The 23416-nt window shown below is 37.7% G+C and overlaps 1 protein-coding gene across 1 annotated transcript in view; it reads left to right on the forward strand.

Moving 5' to 3' along the window:
• The window catches only part of Slc49a4 (solute carrier family 49 member 4), a 111636-nt gene that overhangs the window by 62290 nt on the left and 25930 nt on the right, over positions 1-23416 (forward strand). Inside the window, exons 6-7 of the mRNA XM_063225086.1 lie at positions 12785-12852; positions 16142-16269. Coding sequence (XP_063081156.1) covers positions 12785-12852; positions 16142-16269 — 196 coding nt within the window. The remainder of the gene's footprint in view (positions 1-12784; positions 12853-16141; positions 16270-23416) is intronic.

The following is a 23416-nucleotide window of genomic DNA, read 5'->3' on the forward strand; positions in this document are numbered from 1 at the left end:
TAGAACAACAAGTCAGCCACTTTAAAGAAAAACCAAAATATCCAGAATCTCCACTTTTATCATCCACAACATACAAAATACAGTTTTAGGAAAACATTAAATATGCAAAAAATTAGAAAAGTATGACCCATATTTTTAAAAGAAGGAATCAGCCGATATTGAACTTAACAAGACTAAAGCAAAAAAAGATTTTTTAAACATGTACTTGCTCTAAATTTGTGAATATATCTCTCTGTGTTATCTTGTACTACTTCTTTGTCCAGTATGAGAGCTATAGCTATATAAGACTGTTAAATTTGAAATTTAAATCAAGTGAAATGAAAGTAAAAATTTTGTTCCTTAGTTTAAAATAACTTGTATTCCTGGATTAAACCCAACCTGTCAGTGGTCTGTTACACATTTTGTATGTCACTGGATTAGTTTACTCATTTTTTGCAGTTACATTCATGAATGAAACTGGTATAATTTTTCTTTTTTGTCCTATCCTTGTTGATTTTAGCAGTCAGCTTTTACTGGCCTTAAAGAACAACTGAGGAGATATTCCATCCTTTTCTGTTATTGGAAAGCTTGTGTAAGATCTGTGGGGGGTTTTTTGTTTGTTTGGTTGGTTTTTTTTGTTTTGTTTTGGTTTTTTTTGGTCTTTTTCTTGGGATTGAACTTACGACTGCCTGCTTGCAAGGCAGGTGCTTATGCCGCTGAGCTAAATCCCCAGCCCCAAGATTTGTGGTTTTGATCTTTTGTTTTTCATAAATATTTGGTGGAATTCCCAGATTAAGCAATATAAGGTTTTTTATTAAGAGGTTTTAAATATAGATTCAGTTTCTTTAATAGTTATAAAATTGCTCTGATTTCATATTCATTGTCAGCTTTGGGAAGTTGTACATTTCTATCGTTTCTCAATTTTTAAATTATTGGCAGACATGTCTTCGTAGTGTCTGTCCTCTTACGCTGTGATCAGGTCTCCAGGGCGAGTCGTTCCAAGACCCGGCTCACTCATATTTTCTCTTAGTTTGTCCTTGATCAGTTTCACCAATGGGTTTTTATTGAATGCTTTTCTTCTGTTTATTTATCTTTATATTTTTCTATTTTCTGGGGTTTTTTTTTTAGGGAGGTGCTTACTCTCTTTTTTCTAATTTTTGATAAAGATCCTTGTTCATTAGCTTTTCTAATATGGTCACTTCAAGGCTACACATTTTTTTATTAAACAGACCTTTTCCTTCATCCCATAAGTTTTACTAAGTAGTATTTTCATTATTATTAAATTTAAAACATTTTCTAGTATCCATAATTATTTCTCCTTTAAACCATGGCCTGTTTATAGGGAAATTTCTTAATCTATTAGATTCTCTAGTTGTTTTTCTTCCTATCTAAGCTACATAATTGTGTTCATAGGGTATACTTTTTTATTTCAGTATTTTTAAATACTTGGACCTTGTGTGTGGTCAATTATTTCGTATAATTCCTGAATATAGTCAGTTAAATTGATTCTGTTAATTATTTTATGTTTTTATTTTTGTCTGTTGATCTGTCAGTTAATGAGAGATGTGTTGAAACTTTCCACAATTATTTTAAATTTGTATATTTCTCGTTTTTTGCAAGTGTTTGCTATAAATGTTTAAAGAGTATATAATTAGGTACACATGAATCTAGAGTTGTCAAACCTACCAGTGAATTAAAACTTTTATCTATGTAATCTGTATGAAATATTCTTTATGCTTTGAAACCTATTCATTACTTTGTGTGTATGTGGTAGTGGTAGTGGTGGTATTGGGAGTTGAACCCAGGGCCTTGGTACTGAACTACATCTTTAGCCTTTTGTAAAATTTTGAGACAGGATCATGCACACCATGCATGGCTACACCAGCTTTCCTTTGGTTGGCATTTGTATGTCTGGTTTATCTTTTTACATTTTTTTCACTTTCATGATTTTCTTGAATACATTTTATAAGTAGAATATTTTTTCTTTAATATAGTCTAATACGTTGCATTTTAATTGGAGTATTTAATCCATTCACATTGAATGTAATTACTGATAAACTTGGATCTAGCTTAACCATAATGCTATTGGTTTTCATTTTGTTTGCTGCAGTATATTATTTTTCTCTTCTTTCCTACTATCTTTTGAATTGATTAAATATTTTTATTATTAGTCTGTTTTCCCCTTCTGTTAGGTTGATAGTTATAAATTCTTTTATTGTTTTTGGTTACCATGAAAGGTACAGAATGCATATTTGATATATCAGTATCGCATATAAATTAGAACTTTTGCTGTTAAAACAAAAACATTAAATCTGTTGGAAAACAGAGTAGATAAAACTCTTGAAGATATTGGTTAGGCAAAGACTTTATGAACAAAACCCCAGTTGCACAAGAACTATCACAAAGAATCAACAACTGGGATCTTACTCTACTGAAAAGCTTTTGCACAGTAAGAGAAATCACCAACAGAGTGAAGAGTCAGCCCACAACATGAGAGAAAATGTTTGCCAGCTGTACCTGAGACAGAGGATTACTATTGAGAACACACAAAGAACTTTCAAAAAGTCAGTCTTCCCAGATTTAAAGACCCAATCCAAAGGGGGAATCTGAAATGAGTATACACTTCTCAGATGAAGAAATACAAACAGCAAATAAATATGTGAAAAAATGTTCATCATCACTGGTCATTTGAGAATGCAAATTAAAACAGCACTGAGATTCCACCTCAACCTAGAAAGAACGGGTGCTATCAAGAAATCAAGCAGTGACAAATGCTGGAGGGACTGTGGTGAAAAGCAAACCCTTCTCCACAGTTGGTGGGAATGCAGATTGATGCAACCATGGAGACGCTGCAGTGTGGAGAGTCTTCCAAAAACTTGGTCTAGAAGGCCCATTCAACCCAGCTATACTCCTTATAGTATCTTCTCAAAAGAATTAAAAACATACTGCAGTGATATATGTGCACCCATGTTTATAACAACACAGTTTATGATAGATCTTGGAAACAACCTAAATGCCTGTTAACTGAGGAATGGATATAAAAGATATATTTTGTGCAATGGAGTACTACTCAGCCATAAAGAAGGATAAATTGGAGACTTGTATAGGTAAATGGATGCAACTTGGGAACATACTCATTAGTGAAATAAATAAGACACATGCGTAAACATTGTTTCACTAGTGTGAGAAACTGACAGAAAAAGCATGTATATGTGTATGTATATAATGTACATATTTATAAAAATTATTTAAGATAGTTATACTACTGATTTCTCTGAGTTCATTGAAGAGAAAAATTTGGCTGGAATTGTTTGGACAATTGAGTGCAGATGCCTTGTGCTCTGGGTGAATGATTTGGAGATGATGGTGCATACTATATGTACCATTGCTGCCCAATTGACATGTTTTGAAATTTTGGTTTTTTTTTCTTCTCTTCTTCCTCCTCCTCCTCCTCCTCTTCTTTCTTGCTTTTTGCCTTCTTGCTTTTTTCTTTTTATCCTTGAAATAAAATAGATTGGGGAGACTAACAATACAATCAATCAATCAATCAATCAATAAATAGAATTTTTACCTATCTGGTACAATACAAAGTCCTTATCAGCAGTCTAACTTTCCATATGAAAAGCAGAATGATATTTTCTAACTTTCTCCATCTTTTGTGCTAGATCATATTTTTAATTTTATTTTATTTTAAAGAGAATAAAACCAAGCAAACTATCACAATAGAGCCAATCAAAACAAACCAGCATAAATGGCACAGGACTTCAAAACAATATGAAATCAACAATGATTACCATAATTCACATATATTAACTGTGAAGACATTATTTTATTGTTTACATAGTCAGTATTCAGTTAGATTCACCCTCAGATGTACTCATGTTGTCTTCATCCTTCCGTGATCATTTTTTCTTCTGTCAGGAGAGTGCCTGTTTACTGCGAGTTTGTTTGTTTGCTGTACAGGCCTGATGATGATGATGATGATGATGATGATGATGATGATGCATTCTCTTGTTTGGATTTTTGGTTAGTTGGTTTAGGGGGGAAACAATTCACAGATTGAACCTAGGGATTCTTTTTCACTACTATATCCCAGCACCATGACCTTCCTTCTGAGACAGGATCTCAGTTGACTGCCAGGACTGGCCTCAAATTTATGGCCCTTCTGCCTCTCCCTCAAGAGTAGTTGAGATTATAGGCTAAGACTGTAAGACTTAGCTTTTTCTGTTTTGTTTTGGTCTGAAAGGGTCTTCATTTCACCTTTAATTTTGAAGATTTTGTTATTGGGCAGTAAATTATTGGTTAGCAATTGCTTTCTTTTGTTTCTTTGAAAATATCGTTCTAGGGGCTGGGGATTTAGCTCAGTGGCATAAGCACCTGCCTTGCAGGCAGGCAGTCATGAGTTCAATCCCTGGTGCCGATAAAAAGGAAAATATCGTTCTACTTTCATACGTTGTTTCAACTGAGAAACTAGCTCTCAAATTAAAAGCTGCCTGCTAAGATTTTCTTTTTGCCATTGGCTCTAGCAGTTTTTAGTATGATGCTAACTCAGTGGTGGTTTCTGTCTGAATGTCTTTTATGTGGTTGATACATTGCCTGGTCTTTAGAAGTTTTACTGAGAGACTCAGCAGGAAGCCAGTATCCTTACTTTGTAAATATCTTCATCCTGTACCAGAGGAGGGCACAGAGAGTTTGTGAGTGCTACACCTACCTGGGGGGGGGGGGTCAGCATACAACACGAGTGATGAAAAGTGGCCTGCCCTCCCCCACTTGTGCTCTGGCTGCTTTTGCTGGCTGCTGCCTTGAAGTGTTGCCTCTATACTGTGCCACCCTGCCTTGGAGCCAGCTGATTATGGCCTGAAACCTCTAAAAAATGTAAACTAAGTAAACCTTTCCTTCCTTCATTTTGGGTGTCAGGTATTTTGTCTCATCATTGAGAGAAAAGTAACCAAGATAGAATTTGTTATCAGTGAAGTACGGTCATTTCTGTGACTATACCTGACCATATGGTTCTGACAGCCTTCGGGAATGGTTGTGGGAAGTTTGGAAAGCTTTAGAGATGTCATCTGAAAGAGGAGCCTTGGGAATGCCTTAGGCTGTAGATTCTGGCCAGAGCTTAAAAGACCAGAAGGCTGATAGAAATCCTGCTGGTAAAACCCAGGCTTGGGAGGTTTCTGTGGGAAGGACTGCATTAGATGCTGGACTCCAGAAGATGTGTGTTATGGCTTGGCAGAAAGTTTGTCTGTATTTAGCTCATGTCCAGAGACTTTGTCTAAGACTAAGATTGATGACAGAGGACTAATTAATCTGGCAGAAGAAATTTCAAGGCAGTTGAATGTTGAGGCAGTAGCATGGCTATTGTTGGAGGCTTTTAGCCAAATCCATGTTGTGAATCAAGAGCAGAGAGCCCAGCAGGTTTAAAATGTGAGTTTGGCCAGAAATCTGTGGACTGTAATGATAGAGCTGAGACCTCGATTACTGAGAAGGAACAGAGAAACAGAAGAGATGGCCTACAGGCATCACGGGAAGAGGCAGCAGGTCTCTACGCTTTGCAGCCTCAAAACTGCAAAAATGAAAGACTTTGCTTGGAGGAGAAAGCCACAGAGTGCCATGTTCTAGAGTGGCACTGCAGGCCTCGCAAATTTACAAAATGATGGTGGCCACCCATTTTCTAGAATGGTGGTGTCATAGAGAATTTGCTCCTAACAATCGGGTTCAGAGTGCTCAGTGATCCAAGCACTCGACCCCTGCAGCCAAGAGAAAGGAAAGCCTGACTACTGTCCGGCTAGCAGCACACCTTAGCAGCATCCACATGGCACATAGTTTTAGGCACATGGAGAATGCATCAGGCTAAAAAGGTTTCTACCCTGATTCAGAAGGCCTGTGAGGCCAAGCAGTGTGCCCCTTGGAGAGCAGTATGTGAATCCAAAGATGCAAGGCTCCAGAAGTTTGGAAAAGCTAAGAGCATAGATCAAAGGAAACATGCAAGGGAAGAGCAAAGCCAGCCCAAGAAAGAAGCCCTGGAAGCTACAACAACCAGAAGTGCTATAGGGGTAGAGCGACACATGCCCTTTGGAGCTCACAATTTGCCACAGATTGCTTCAGGTGCTGGTTGTGCAACTACAGGACTTAAAAGTTTGCCCTGCTGGATTTTGGACTTGCTTTGATTCCAGTGCTTTGTATTCCCATTTGTATGTTTGAAACAGGAATGTTTATCTTGTGCCATTGCATGTTGGAAGTGTTTAATTTTGTTTTCATTTGTACAGGGCCTTGCAGCTAAGAGTTTGCCTTCTATCTCAGAGGAGTCTTGGGACTTGAACTTTTCAGCAGTGCTGAAACTGTTAGGACTGTAGCACCTCTTGCAGATGGACTAACTGTCTTTTGTATAAAGGGATATGCATAGTCTTTGGGGGGCTACAGACATAATGTTATGATTCTAATGTAATATAATGAGAATAGACTTAATACTGGTTCTTAAGAATTGTTAATCCTGTGTTATGATGTTCAAGTTGTGAGATGCTAAGAATAAAGATACCTTTGATCTGGACTGGTTAAAAGAAATATGTCTAGTTGCCAAGTTGACAAGGGCGGATTGTTATGGTTGACACAGTGTGTCACCTTGAGAAGTCTAGAAGTTTTATTGAGATACTTAGCAGGGAACCAGGATCCTTACTTTGTGAATATCCTCATCCTGTGCAAGACAAAGGCACAGAGAATTTGTGAGGGCTACACCTGCCCCAGGTGGGGGGTGTTGGCTTGTATACAGTATAAGGGAGGAAAAGAGGCTGCTCTTCCCCCTTTTGCTCTGGCTGCTGCCTTGAAGTGTTGCCCTAGTACTGTGCCACCCTGCCTTGCAGCCAGCTGATTATGGACTGAAACCAAGAAAATGTAAGCTAAATAAACCGTTCCTTCCTTCATTTTGGGCATCAGGTATCTTTTCTCAGTGACAAGAAAAAAGTAACCAAGACAGTCTTCAACTTGAGATTTGTAGGTGTTCTTGATTCTATGGCTTGATAGCTCTCTTCAGTTTTTGAAAATTCTCCAGTGTCTCTTCAAAACTTATGTTCCATTTTTTCTAACTTATCTTCTAGAGATTTTAACTGTGCATATTAACATTTATCCTTGCTCCCTGTATTTCTTACTCTTTTTCTTAACTTTCCATGATTATACCTTTCTCTGCACTGGACGGATATATTATTATTACCTAGTGTTTCTTCCAACTCACTGTCTCAGTTTTCAGCTCTTAACATATGATTAAATGCATCTATGAGTTAGTTACAATGGTTATCTCTTTGTTATAAAACTTTGACTACTTCTATTTATAATTTATACATTTCTGTAGAAATGCTTTATCTTTATTGTTTTGATCTATTAAAAACTTTTAAAAGTCTATATGTCAGAATTACATAATCTGGATAATCTGGATCCCTTGTGTTTTTGGTATTTGGTCATCTTTTCTTATCTTTTTATATATTGGACAATTTTTTGACAGATACATAGGAAGTTATAGAGCTAATTTAATCTTCCAGATGATGCTATTTTCCTCCGGAAGGAACTTACGTTTGTTCTGGCAGGAGTGTAGGGAGCACCTTATTCTTGATTCATTGATTGAAACTGTTTACAGTGAAGCTTTAATGTTGAAATGAGTTGAATGCTGAAGGGGCAGAATACTGTTCTCCCCCAGTGTCCCCCACTGTGAAGGTCTAACCCTTCAGAGCTCCTCAACTCTAGGGTTTTTACAAGGCCTTCTTACCCAACAGCAGGTGTGAAACTCATCATTTTTCTTTACTATGTAAGTGAATCTATTGATAATTTCCTAGCCCTTAATCACGTTTTCTGAAATCAGTAAGCACTCCTCAGGGAATTCTGTCTCCAAATATTAGGCTTTTCTCTCAGGGTTTCCCTCCTACCCTAGATCATGGCTCTGTAATTTGGGGTTAACTTGTCTGACCATTGACTTCAGGTAGATTTCCTCAAAGATTTTTTAGTTGTCAAATGGAACACCAATCCAAATTATCTAGTGTACTTGTTTTAGTCCGTGCAGGCTGCTCTAACAAAATACCTCAGGCTGTGTATTGATAATAGTAGAAGTTTACTTCTCACAGTTCTGAAGGCTTAGAAGTCCAAAATCAAGGCCCTAGCAGACCTGGCGCATGGCACAGGATTGCTCTGTATGTGGAGGTTGCCCCTTTGTGCTGTAGCCTCTGTTACAAGGGCACTCATCACACAGGAGCACAGATGCAATGTCATGGTTTATGTTGGTGGCCCCCAGGCCTCATGCATTTGCATTGTGCATTTGTGATTGGTTCATTGTCTAGTGCTTGGATTGGGGGTGTGAGTGCTACACTGGCCTACAGGTGGAGCCAGGATGTAATGTAATGGCAGGAAGAAGGTGTGTCTCACTCTCTTTTGCCAGTTTCTGCTTACTGTTTGCAGCTGCCCTGAACTGTGGCTCTGCCATGCCACCCTGCCTTGGAGCCAACTGAATATGGACTAAAACCTCCAAAAACTGTAAGAAATAAACCTTTCCAATAAGGTGCCTCAAACCAACTCCTTATGCGCGGTGCACACTAATGCAGTGAAGGCCCCCGAAGGTTGACTGACCCAGAGGGGAGGGACCAGCATATGCTGCCCCTGCTTACACCTCAGTGACCAATAGCAAACTGAAGAAGGCAGAAAACCCTAGTCAGTGCACTACAGAAGAATCATAACCAACAAGGAAAGGGGCTGAGACCTCCTCTATACACCTATTTGGAAGAAACCAAAAACATGACCAGAGAAAGAACCAAGAAAAAGTCCCCAGTCCCCAGCTCTGAGAACATTGATCGAGGAGAGGTAAAATACAAAAGAGACTGAGAGCAGCAAACTTGCAATATCAGACACGGCATCAGTGGATGTAAAGAGGTATCTTTGGGATCTCACAGATGAGCTCAAAAGTGAAATATTTAATCAAGTAAAGCAAGATATAAGTAGATTAATAAAAGAAATACTAATCACCTCTCAAGAAGATACAAATGGAAGAATAGGGAACACAAAAAAAGAAGAGAAATGTTCGATGAAGAATATAAAGAAAACCTAGAATACATTGAAGCAGGTTCAAAGAGCTTACCAGGAAATAAAACTCTCCATTGAAAGCTGGCAAAACTGCTTGAAAGAAACTAAGGATAGACTATCAAAACTTGAAGACAGGTTTGCAATGTGCAATCATGAAAGGAAAAATCTCTTAAAAATAACAAGGAAACAGGCAGTAACAATACAAAGGCTAGAAGATGACAAGAGGATCTATAACTTAAGAATAAAGAATGTGAATGAAGATGCAGGAGTAAAAACAAAGGAAATACAAAGGCTATTCACAGAAATAATTAAGGAAAACTTCCCAAGCATAGGAAAAGGAAATGATATTCTGATATATGAGGTATACAGAACTCCAGCCACCTACAACCAAAACAGAGCTACACCCAGACATATAATAATCAAGATCTCAGAAATTCAGTATAAGAACAAAATAATAAAAGCTATCAGAGAAAAGAACAGATCATCTATAAAGGAAAACTCATCAAAATCATGGCAGGCTCCTCCACACAGACCATCAAATCAAGAAGAGCTTGGAGCAAAGTATTCCAAGCCCTGAAAAAAAATAACCTCCAGCCCAGATTGATGTACCCTGCAAAACTTTCCCTAGAAATTAATGGAGAAACAAGATGCTTCCAAGACAAAGAGGAACTAGGGGAATTCGTGACCACCAACCCAACCCTACAGGACATTCTAAAGAGAGAAAAAAAGTACCAGTATTTCAGGAACGGTGGCACCGAGGCCTCAATGAATGGAGCAGAAAGTGGAATAAAGGAGAAAAGCAGACAACTAATGACAGGAAAATAGTACAACAGAAATGAGACAGGAAAGGTTGGCTATAATCTCTAATATAGATGGCCTTGATACACTAAAAAAAGAAACACAGGCAGAGTAGATCAGGAGGCAGGGTCTACCAACTTCTATATAGGAAACATAATTAACCTGAAAAATGGTTTACAGAACGAAAATGAAATATGAGAAAACAATGGTGAATGTGATGGGGAACCAGAAGTAATAGGGGCAACTCAACCAGCACCTGCAGATAGGTTGGAAAGATAGGTTTTGTAGGTAATGGAATACAACTTGAGATCAAGTCCAGGAGGGAGAAGGTTCAGAACCACTTAGGTAAATAGTAGGTTGCCCCCTCAATCTAAAAACTAAGGGAGTTGGTGAAACCCAGAAATGCACAGTGCACCCTGTGGAAGTGAAAGGGGAGGAGTAATCTCAACACAGAAGGCAGAAGATATTGTTAATAGTGTATCAGGATTTAAAACCCACATTACCCACACTGCTCTGTTTAGATAGATTATATCCTGTCCCACTTTGACTACTTGCTCTCCATCTGAGGGCACAGACAGCTATCCCAAAAATAGCAGGATATAGTACGGTAATCATCCTTAGTTCCCTATTAACTTAGTCTGAAGCCCTGTATAACTTAATCTAAAGCCATGTTTTACTATGACTGATCTTAGTTGAATCTGGTTTGTTAGATTGCTGTTTGGTATTGACGGATTTTATTTAAAACTGTTACGATTGATAATATCAAGTCTGAGAGTATAGGCAACTACACCAAAGATGACAAGATTCACTACAGTACCCATTCTGGTTGATTATTACTGCTTTTGAAGTTTTATACTATCTACAATGTTTCATTTTTATTAATATTGTTATGTACTGCTATATTCAATTATACTATGTCTGATGATATAGACAATTCTATTGAAAATAACAAGAGACAACATAGTAACCATTGTAGAAACCTTGTACTGTGGTTTTATATGACTTTTTCATTTCATGTGTTTATAGGAATATGTTTTGTTTTGTCTCACTTTGTTTTGTTTCTCCCTCTAATATAGAAAGAATAAAAATATATGTAGAGACTCATGCATGTGTAGAACCTATAAACAGTTTATGAGAACTAATCTTATAACACATGATGAAATGAACAACTACTTTGAAGAAAAAGAGAAACTACAGTACCCAGTGCTGATCCCATAGTGTCATGATGTGAAATCCAACAATATTATTATTCTTTGTTCAGAGTGATTTTTAGCCTGCTTTGGTTTGTTTAATCTTAACATACATGAATATATGCATGTATGTTTAAGTGTGTAGGATTGTTAACTATATTACTAAGTTTTTGTTTGATAGTTAAACAGAACTGTTTGCAGTCTCGCTGTTTGAATGTCCACTTTGTATGCTTCACTTTTGTAACTTGAACAACTATTTGTCAGAGGGCAATATGAAATTATCAACTAGTGATTTCTTACTGTTTATTTTTTCTTTGAAATTATGTATTAATTCTACTCTTTTTGTTTTGTTTATTCTTTCTTTAAATAAAATTAAAAAAGAAAAACTAGCGATAATATAGCCTCAGAATGTTGTTACCTTTCTCCAAAGACATTTATATATGTATGTTTGCTTCTGGTGGCAGATACAGGTAGAGCAAAAGACTTGCATGCAGTCATTGTATTACTTAGAGTAGGCTAAGCTGCTATAAGAAATGGACTCCTCCAATTTTGACACTTTAGAGAATTTCTCTTTCACATAAAATATGGGGCAGTATGTATAGTCCAGAACAATTGGTTACAGTTTGGACAACTGTTTCCCCTCACTGATTTAGAGATCTGGGCTGCTTCCACACTGTAGCTGTTCTGTCCCTGGGACCTTGCTGTACATGCATAGGAGCACCTGGGTGACCGCATCCAGACTCCAGGTAGTGGGAACAGGGAGCACACAGCTGTCTTCGGCAGCCTAAGCTGGAGGCAGCACCTTCCTTCTGCTCAAGTGCGTTATGAGGACTTAATCACATGGTGGCAGAGATGTGAGGACACAGTCTAGCAAGTACTCAGAAAACAACATCCATTGGACAATTATCGGTCCCTGTCACAAGAGTAGTGAAAAATATGACTCAAAAATTAATGAAAGGTAGAAGTTAGTTTGGGCTGTCTCAAGTGCCAGGTCAAATTCGGACTTTGCTCTGTGGCCAGTGGCTGTTTCTGAGCAGGGCAGTGTCATGCATCTTTTGGCTACACAGCACGAAACAGGCTGTGAAGACCATTTCAGAAACTATTAAAACAGTTTGGAAGTAAGAAATAAAGAAATAATAAGCAGGCAGCAGTGGGAAAGTGAAAGAAGAGAAACACCAGTATTGTTAGAAACACAGAATTTCGGCAGTAATAGCAACTGCACTTACTGTTTAACCCTCACACAGTCTTTATTTCCTCCATTCTACCAGTGAAGAAAACTGAAATTTGAATATCAGTCATGAAAGAAGGCAAGTGACTATTAGAGATAAACAAGTGATGAGGAATTGTGGCATTTATAGATTGCTCTGAAAAGAGTATAGCCAAATCGATACATTTTTAGGTATTGTCAGATATTTTAGCACCTGAATTAATTCCTAGGAGTTTCATTTATGTTGGTCCTTTTGAAGTCAGTGATCATCTTCTCTCCTTTTCCCATTGTCCTAAGAGTCCTAGTACATGTAGCATATGCCTGGAAATATTTTATTTAGTGACATTGATTATTTTGATTTAAATATTCCAATAAAAAGTTAATCAAGGGCATAGTTATATAGGTTTGTATTAATTTACATATGAATCCTTTCACTCTGTTCAGTAGTATTTCCTAGATGTCTTGCCTTTTATTTGTTACATAGTGATTATTCAGAACTTTTTATTTCTTCTAAATGAAAATCTCCCACTAAATATGTCTGTTCCTTTGCTTGCAGGTAGATGCTGGCTGGATTGGATTTTGGTCTATAGTTGGAGGCTGTGTTGTTGGCATAGCTATGGCAAGGTGAGAATACTTCATACCAAACATGAGCACACAGAAGAGGGCAGAATCCCAGGAGAAATAGATTCCCTTCGGTAAACATTCAATACAGGAAAGTCCAGCAGGCTAAGGTCAGAAAAGGGCACCGTTCAGGCTGCAAGAAATTCACATGCAGACGATAGAACTGGCTTCTATGAGGAACTTTCTGAGAAATGGTCCTTCCTAAAGTGATTTTTAGACTGAAAGTATATTCCAGTGTCATTAAGCTGCCTGTGCACATTATTAAAGAACGGAATCTTCACGTGAAACCCAAAGAAAGATGATATAATAAAGGCAAATCAGTAATTAACATGAAATAAGAAAAGGAGCTGAACCCTTTGTGAGAGCATCTCTAGACATTCCCTGCAAATTCTGTCTTTTTTGGCACATCTATTCCTGGGTTGACCCATTTTGATGAAAAATGTCCATGGATGTTTCCAGTTTCATTGGACTGCCTTTGATCTGAACCCATTATGACAGTGCCTTTTTAGAGTGAATCAGAAAGAAAGGGGTTTCATTTATTCCAAAAAAAGTATGAAACTGTCAAACTTTTTGGTGACATGAAAATACTATGAAACTACTCTTAGTGTTTTTGAGGAGATTGTATTCATTTACTTCCCAAGTCATTTTACCTTGTTTAACTCCCACCCCCAAAAAAACCAAAACAATTAGGCAATCAACTTTACTGGGGGGGGATCTGATTACATATTTGGGGAAATCAAATAAGTTCATGTAAATCACTTCACTATCTAAATACTTAATTACAAACAACAGGATAATATTGTATCTAGACCTTACAGTTTGCCTAGTGTTCCTGGGATAATGAAAGAATAAATTGACACTAACTTCTAAATCACTTTCTTTGAGGTTTCTGTAAATTAGAAAAATACAAGACTAAAATCTAAAAACTGAAGAAGCAGAATGGGGAAATATTATCTGGAGGAAATCATTTCTCTGGTACTGAAATACACTGACCTGTCACATTTTGATAACAATCATACCTAATTTTCTAACCAAAACTCCAAGCCAGTTATAGGACGTCATCACTGACCAAATACCTTTCTGAACACCAAACAGGTCAAAGAGGGAACCATTATGTATCCAAAATGACATCTCACATTATCCTTCCTTTTCATTTTGTTTCTACAACCCCTTAATTTTAAACTATGTAAGCACAACTAGATAGAAAAATAGCAACGACATTTCTGCTTTTTAATTGTTGGAATGGAAATTCTAAAAAGTTCTTCCCTTACTCTGTGATCAGAACCAGGTTAAGAGTGTTTTTAGCTAAAGAGAAAGAATTTCTTTAGCTTAAAATCAAGTTTTAAAGTATTTTTGTAACATCATTTTTTGACAATTTCCTAGAATGGATTTTCCTTGTGGGTGCCTGTATTTTGGGTAAATGTTTTATAGTTATGTTGCTAAAGACCAGTATTCAAGGTACTGCCTTGTAGGTTCCAAAAGTACCTTTGATCCCAGCACTCAACAGGTGATGGCCGGAAGATGGCTCCAAAGTCAAGATGAGCCTAAAATACGTAGTGAGCCCCTATCTCAAGAAACAAGCAAACAAGGGCCAGGTGTGGTGGTACATCTTTGTAATGCGAGGGCTCAGGAAGCTGAGGCAGGAGGGTCACCACAAGTTCAAGGTCAGCCTGGGCCACATAGTGAGTTCAAGGCCAGCCTGATCTCTTACTGAGATCCTATCTTAGACAAATGAAACAGCAGGCCACAGTGGTCAGTTTATTGTTACATGACTAGGTTCTGAGAAAGTTTCTTATAGTTCAGCTCAGTGTTTTAATCTCTCCTACTTTGTCACCTGCTGTCTTGCAGCATACCCTAAATGTAAACCAGAAACGTGTTTACTAAACTTGGAATTATAACAGAGGGTTCTGTGTTGTCTTGAGGGACATTTCTAGTAAGCTGTGGAAGCTTTTTCAGAATACATAGACTTTTCTGCAGATGAGAGCAAGCCTCATTGAGCAAAACTGCATCTATTTTTCCCACCAAAAGATGGCATCAGCTTCCATAGGAAGTCATTTGAGTCTGAAAGACACTAAGATGATTAACCACATGATGTCAATAAGTGCCACACAAAGAATAGTATTGAAAGTGTTACGAATAATAGCCACATAACTGCAAAAGAAATTATAATCAGTTTTTTTAAATTCAAAGTGGAGAAAACATGGTAAATGTTAGATTGAAGATGGGATCAATATTTCTATAATAAGCACAGTCCTAAAGCACAGAGTAAATTATGTATAGGGTCAGCCAGAGGACTGCGCTTTATACAGTCTACCACCTGCGTGTGAGGAAAAGCAGTCAGAAAATAGAAAAATATTTGGCATGCCTTTAAGTTTTGTGTTGATTCATAAAATGTTTGTGATTTTGAGAACTCAGAATGCTATTGAAGTCCCTAAATTTATAGAATAATGCCTAATATTCCAGATGCCGTATTCTTATGCTTAGGAAGTTTTATAGTCTGGTAGGGAAGACAAAAAAATACAGAAATATGACAGTTTCCAAAGCAGCACAGTGCAGTGTGGTGGGGTCAGATGGGACGTGGAGTGGGATGGGGAGGGCTGGCTCAGGGAGCATGGGGGTCAGTCGCACTGAGATCTGAATGAGCTGAGACATAAGCAGCAGTGGGCCATGTGGGGCCCTAGGGGTTCCAGGGTTCCAGCCGGATGGGGCAAGTGAAAGGCTGCCCAGTGCTGTAGGAAGCAACCTTAGCACCTTTGTACACAGAACGCCAGTCACCAGTGAGGAGCAGAGGTAGGACCAGGTCGTGCAGCACGTCCCACGCTGTGAGGTAGGCATTTGTGTCTGTGCTCTGACTTTGAATTTTGTGAGTTATCTCTGCAAGTTTGTGTCAGTTAATGAGCCTGTTGTCTAAGACTTGGATACGTGTTCATTATAGAATGTTTAGGAAATAAAGAAAAACAGAAAATACAATTGTCATTTAAAATCTCAAAATCCCCCAGTACCGAAAAAGAAAAAAAAAATTTTTTAAAAAGAAAGCAAAATAAAATCTCAAAATCTATCCTATGAGTTACCGATACCAAACAGATGACATTTTGTGTGTTTTATAAAGAAAAAAGTAACATCATACACACAAGAAACTTTGTCAGCTAAAACGACTAAACATCAAAAATATAAGTAGCTATTAAAAGAATACATGAAAAGTTCTTCAGTAAACAGTTGTTTAATGAAAGTTGAATCCTTAATTTAAATAACAAAGTCCAACTAAAATCGATTGAAATTTGTTTCTTTTTAGGTTTGCAGACTTTATCCGTGGTATGCTGAAACTAATCCTCCTCCTCCTCTTTTCTGGGGCGACATTATCATCTACGTGGTTCACCCTGACCTGTCTGAACAGCATCACACACCTACCTTTGACCACAGGTGAGAACAGCTACTTGAACTTCAAGTAGACTAAGTATTTTTCATTTACAGAAGTACAGGTATACATATTCTGACAGTAGAACATTTTTTTGCTTTCTGTAAATAATTGTTAAATGTATAAAAAAGGCTTCTCCTGGCCAAACATCCCATCTAAAAAGAGCCCAAAAATAAGTAAAAATATTTTAATTGGCATTTTACATTTGGAAAAGAAGTAAAGTCTTTGACTTAAATTCATATAGTATAGAAAAACATTCTCATTTAAAATTTATTTCAGAGTGCAATACAAAGATTTTTATCTTGGTTATAATCATTACATCATTAAGCAGTGAGAAAAATAAGGCAAAAAGATACGACATTTAAAGCATACCTCAGTAAAAGTCTGACTCAGCACCAGAAGGTTTATTTTATGTTTAGTTGTGTTACGTTATCATTACAGGAAGTGGAAGTACTTGAGAGTGTGTTACAGTCATCTTCGTTGGCACGTCTAATTGGCCCAAAACATTGGTAATTGCTGCTGTTTTTATTAACAGTCATTCAGGGGCTGTCTGGTTCTGTTGCTGCTATAAGTTACTTGAATTTAGTGACTTAAAGCAACACAGTTGGATTATCTTCTGCTTCAGAGGGCTGAAGGAGCCCCGCCCTGGCCTCATGGGCTTCCTCACCTTTGCCGTCTTCTAGCCCCAGCCGTGGTGTGTGCGGGCCACGTCCTCCCAGGCATGGCCCTGGCACCCAGCTCCTGTGGTCACCGCTTTCTGTGCTGTTCCCTTTCACATCCCTGTTTCGCTTGTACAGATCCTTGCCTTTGCATCGGGCTCACTCCCGTGACCTCGGATAATCTCTCAGTTCTAAACTCAGCTGATTAGCAGCACTAATTCCATCTTAGGTTTACTGTTCACAATTCTAAAGATCAAGACATGAACATCGGGGCTGGGGATTTAGCTCAGCAGCATAAGCACCTGCCTTGCAAGCAGGCAGTCATGAGTTCGATCCCCATCCCCGGTACTAATAAAAACAAAAAAGACAAAAAAAAAAAAAAAAAAAGACGTGAACATCTTGGGGAACACAAGTATTATGCTTCCTAGATTTTGTATTTTTGTTTTTTTGGAATCAGGAATTGAACTCAGGACCTTGAACTTGCCAGGCAGACACTGTGCTGCTGAGTTATACCCCCAGCTCTAGACAGGATATTTTTTTAAATTACTATGATAGATTAGTCTAGAAACCAAGAGGGCCGTGATTGCATTTTCCTTGCTTCTAACTGTATTGCTTAAGATACATATTATTCAACCCGTTTTGGGTTATATGCTTAGTTATAGATTTGTTCTTTATAAAAGCAGACTGTAGCACTGTCTTAGCAAGCATTCTGTATGAGTAGGATAAATAAGAATCTGAAAGTGGCTGTGTAGGTACCTGTAGCCCCAAGGAATGTACACTTCATGGGAGGCCATGAGAAGGTTCATTTTGTCTCCATATAACTAAGGAATGCTGTGTACCCTACTTTGGATCTCTGTGCTCTCTAATAAAAGAAGTGGCAGTTTACATGTCAGAAACGTCAAATCTTTATAGAGTCAGCCCTTTATTTGGAGGTCCTTGCACTTTTACAAGGACAGTAGGTACCAGAAAAGGCTGACCAAAACCTACAATGGGTCTGCCTTCCTGGAGGACCACAGCAAACTCACTGGCAGCACCGGGCTCAACATCTGGTAGACACCACTGGTCCTCCCATTCACAGAAGGCCCAGTGTCAGCTGGAGACTGTGCTGTGTTCTTTTTGATGGATTCTTAGCTTTGCAAAGTTAATTTCCAGCATTTACTGTGATAAAAGCAAATACTGTACAGAATCAGTGCAGAACAGGAAGTGACAGTGATGATACTCAATTGACTCCAAGTTGAGACATTATACAGTGCCCATCAGATGCATATATCCCATTAGTAAGTAATTGCAGTCATTTAAGAAAATGTAAAACTATATTTCTTTCAATTTATGCATATTACTTTGTAAATGGCTACTAAATTGTTAGGACATATAAAAGTGTTTATTAAATTGTTTGTACATAACTGTGTAATTAACAGAATTGGTAGCTTTGGGGGGGGGGGGCTTTGGGGACACCATGAAAAATTGCTGAGACACAAACAAGCTTTGGAAACTTGTGCTTGTTGCATCCTGCTGGCAGCCCTCTCTTCACAGCACGCATTGCTTTGCCTGCAAAGCCTAGTCATCCAGAGTCATAATTAGTGACTACTAATATGTGAAAATACCACATACTGTTTATGTACGAGTGTTCCTATATTGGGGTTTTGAACAATTTGGACAAGTATTCCAGGCCATAATTTTTCTCAGTTTTATTCGAGTATAATTGTATGATTTAACAGCTGGACAACATTTTGGTGGAGCAGTTTTAGTTTACAGCTCTTCTTATCCATGACATTACACTCAGATTTTTTATGGTACTGTGTGTCAAGTTCACATCTGAGATTTTCCAAGAACACAGTGATGGGTGCATGGTGAGCAGATTTCTTTTTCTTGAATTAAGTGTAAAATACTCATTATGTATATTCATAATTTTTAGGTATTTTCTACTTAACATTATACAGTTAACAGTTTTATCTCTGAGTAAAGGCATTAGAAATGGATGTAATTTCTTTACTCCGTTTTTGTCTAGATTTGTATAGTGAGCATGTTTTGCCTTTATAGTTGAGGAGAAGTATATCTGAAAACTATATATCTTTTTAAATTCAAAAAAAAATTGATGTGATTGATCCTGGTGAAGACTTTTTCCTCTCTGTTGTTGAGAATAATTATGCTGGACGGAAAGGAAAGCAGAATGCTAAATTAAGTCAAGGCCACATAGGTTGAGTTTGATGTAACTGACTATTTTCACAGTCATGAAACTTACAAATTTTACTGTTGTTTCAATTCCAAGTCAGCTTTTGAATATCCCTTAGATAATCCTGAAAGGTACTTTTTAAATGTTTAAATACACTAGATTAAGGACTAGATTTCGCCCATTTCTTCTTTGAAATATATAGCCTCCATTTCTTTTTTTCCTGATGGTACTTAGGTTCTCTACCAGTGTGAAAATCTAGAGCATGGACTTTTACCTTATAAATTCTGTCCCCAGCTCCCACCCTGCCAGCATAGGCAGGAAAGAAAGAAGGAAAGAAGGAAGGGAGGGAAGAAGAAAAACAGGAAGAGCTGATGTGAGACTCGGTGGACTGCAGCCATGGTGGTCTGCAGCCATGGTCACTCTTTATTAATCAGCGCTAGGTTTAGGAAGGCAAAAGGGCACATTTTAATGGAATAATGGAGAATTTTTTTTAAGTAAAAGAAGTTTCATGAAAGGGAACTTACTACAAAATCTAATTATAGACAAATCTAGACCTTTAGATTGGTATTCAAAGTCAGTAATGGCAAATTCATGTTTCTTTTCTTATTGACCATTTGTAATCAGGAAAATTCTAGTCTTTTTCCTCTTTCCTAGCAACTATTTCTGTTGCTAGGGTTTTTATATATCAGAATAATCTGTGTTGAAAGTGCTTGGAATGCTATCATGTGTCACAAGAGGATGTTTCCATCAAAAACATAGGACGGTGGTCCCAGGAGGTGTTGTCACCTAGCAGTGTCTTAGCTTCTTATCTTCACGTAAGCACACGCTGACATTTGCACGGTAAAATGATCTAATGGCAAGTTTCTCGGAATGCACCCCCTTGTTAAGTAATCCAGGACTGTACGTGCACGTTGAAACTGTTGACATACTAAATTCAGAACTCTTTATTTCTTCCAACCCGTCTGTTACAAATGTCGCTCCCATCTCACTAAAACCTCCTAGTGCAATCTTTCTGGAGTCCACTGATCTTGAAATTGCTGCCTTCTCTTCAAAAGAAAACCTCCCCTGAAGGAAGGCTGTGCTGCTACTGTGCTTACTGCAGTGCGTGCTCCTGGAGGTAGCAGAGTGTGCCTTGTTCTTCCTGAGGGAAACTCAGTGTTTAAAATTGCATTATTAATGAATTGGAGTATTTATAGTAGGGTAAATAAATAACCTCATGACTAGATAATGTAAGCTTCAAAATCGTGAGGCTTGTGCCGTGAACAGACTTATAAAAGCACATTATTCACCTTATGAGAATGAGATGTCTAGCCCTGTTAGCCACACACAGCTCTCACAGTCATTTTTTACTAAACAGAAAAATGTTTGGAAAGTGGCAGTTTGAAAAATGGTAGCACTTTGGTGTTGAGTTTGCTGAAACAATATAATTTGACTGTTTGACAGAAGTTGCCTTGGGAGAGACTGTTCATCTAATTTCATCTAAAGTTACTAGAAACATGGTGATACCTGAAGCAAATACAGCTGGGTGATAAGGAAGGTTGTCTGGTTAGACCGAGCCCCTTAGGAAGGATAGCTGGCCACAAGGTGACTTCAGATCATCTGGGGGTTTTGTTTGTTTTCTTTCAGGTTTTTTTTTTGTTTGGTTTTTTGGTTGGTTGGTTTGTTTGTTGAGACAGTGTCTCCCTCTACAGTTCAGGCTGACCTGGAGCTCACTTTGCAGACCCGGCAGACCTCAAACTTAAAACATTGCTCCTGCCTCAGCCTCCCAAGTGCTGGAATTACAGGCTTGTGCCACCACACCCAGCTCCAAGTGATTTAAAGGAAGGAAGCATGTAACATGTGTAGACTAGGGAATAATCCTCTTATCATGTTTACATTTATTTTGCCTCTAGTAAAATATTTTGGTCCCACTTTAAAAGCATACAAAGAAATCAGAGACACACAGGCCCCAAAATGGGGATATTGAAAAATTCAGAAATTGGGGCTGGAGGTTTAGCTCAGCGGCATAAGCGCCTGCCTTGGAAGCAGGCAGTCGTGAGTTCGATCCCTGGTACCGATAAAAAGGAAAAAGACAAAAAAAAAAAAAAAAAAAAAAGAAAGAAAAAAGAAAAATTCAGAAATGAATAATGAATATGATTAAAGCAATGCATGTTACATAAACATGGGACACAGCTCAGTGGCAAAGCACTTGCCTAGCATGCATAAGACCCTGAGTCTTCAGCCCCCAGCACTGCAAGGAAAAGAAGAAATTTTAAGCTTTAAGGAAAGAAGGCTAAAGAGTGACTTAACTCCTTTCAAGTACTCTTTCAATTAACTATTCTTTTCCACTAATTACTCTTTTTAACTATTCTTTTCAACTATTCTTTTAACCATTTTAAAAGTAAAATTAACTATTACTCATGTTTGTGACTGACCACTTAAAAAAAGAGAAGTGAAATATGGATTAAAAGAGAAAGGGGTTGTGAAAATTCTTATATAATAATCATGAAATGCTCCAAGGACCTACTGAGGAAGGTCATGTAATGTTTATGCCTGGAGACTTTCAAAAAGAAAAATGTCTTCAGGCAGAATCTGGGTTTCTTGTAGGTAGAGGGCTTAACTGGGTAATCGGTCAGTGCTCCGTGATTTAAGAGCGCGTTGCCTTCTTCTGAACCATAAATAATTCTTTGGGAGCTGGAAAGTTACTGATAAACCTATACAGATGATATCTGACTTCACAACCAATCTCTACTGAGCCCACACTTCCACAGAATTATTAGTAGTTGTGCTAAGCCTTCCTGATAATTACTTTGCCTTCTAGCTGTAAGGGACTCTTAAACATTAAGATAAACCTCTAGAAAACTGAAGTATGCCAATGATGAGTCTGAAACAAGGAATACCTGAAAATTAGTAACATAGAAAAAAATTATAGATATTGAGAAATTTATGACAAACTATGCCCCACCCTATGTTGGAACCACTGTTGTAGGTACTGCGTATTTTACTTAGCAGTAGATTGTTAAGACCCACTGGAACCACTGTTTAGAAGACACAACTCAGTGATAAAGGCATATCTGTGTGTACATGTGTATGTTTGCACATATTTATGTATTCTATATATTCAGTGTGCTCAACACCTAAAAAAATTCTATAGCCAACATTATGATTATCTTTCTTTGCATGTGTCTTTATTTCCAAAGAGTATTTTCATTTACTATATGTATGCACATATATATGTATTCTATATATTTGGTGTGCTCAAACCTACAAAAAATTCTACAGTCAACACTATGATTATTTTTCTTTGCTATATCTTTGCATGTATTTTTATTTCCAAAGAGTATTTTCATTTACTATATCAAGTTTAATTTAGATTGTGAAGCAATTTTCAAAAAGCTCTAACCTAATAATTCCTAATTAAACTTTACTAACTTTATTGTGAAATAGAAATTCTCTCAGTATGCACAAGAATAAAAGTTTATTTATAACATGTATTAATGTTATAAACCTACCCTGTAGGGAAGTTTCTATATTCTGATCCTTAATTAAGATAATTCATAATAAAACTCAGCTGTGCTATTTTATAATTTTTCTTATTTCTTCATTAAGCTATAAATAAATCCTTTGTTATTTTTATCCACTTAGGAGTACCTTTAAGATACTTGTGTTTTGGTTTGGTTTGGTTTGGTTTGGTTTGGTTTGGTTTGGTTTGGTTTGAGTTCTTTTTAAGGCAGAGCCTTGCTATATAATCTAGCCAGGCCTTGAATTTACTTTGTAGCCCAGATTGGCCTCAAACTCAGGACAATCCTCTTACCTCGGCCTCCCAAGTGCTCAGTGTGTACCACCATGCCCAGCTAGATATTTGTTTTTTATATTCTGGTTGAGCTTTCTTTGCTGCATGAATTTAAGTTTGTTACTGATCTTCTTAAATGAACTTTACTCATCATCTGATGTAAATTGTATCAGACTGAATAAGGTATTAGTCTATAAATGAACCTCTTCTGTAATATCCCAGATGCATGTTCATCTGACTCAAATTGAAGACCTCCCACAATGGAAAGTTTTACCTATATTGTTAGTCACTGTAGGCACTGGAAAACTTTTCTTCCCAGATAGTTATTAATTTGGAGCAACAAGCACTCAGAAAGCTGGTCAGCTCCTCCCCTCCTGCACTGATAGCCCTCAAAATGAAGACATCTGTCCTTGTCTGGCCTTGGCCACCCATCTAAACCCCCCAGTTTAACAGCCATTCCCTGTCTAGTTGCAGTCCACACGCTGACTGATCCGTTCCCCTCTTCTAGACCTCCCCTCATGGTCAGGGTCCTCCTAAAACACATTCCT

Source organism: Cavia porcellus, unplaced genomic scaffold (assembly GCF_034190915.1).
Source record: "Cavia porcellus strain 051 isolate PalLab524CR breed Dunkin Hartley unplaced genomic scaffold, mCavPor4.1 scaffold_15, whole genome shotgun sequence".
Classification (NCBI taxonomy): domain Eukaryota; kingdom Metazoa; phylum Chordata; class Mammalia; order Rodentia; family Caviidae; genus Cavia; species Cavia porcellus.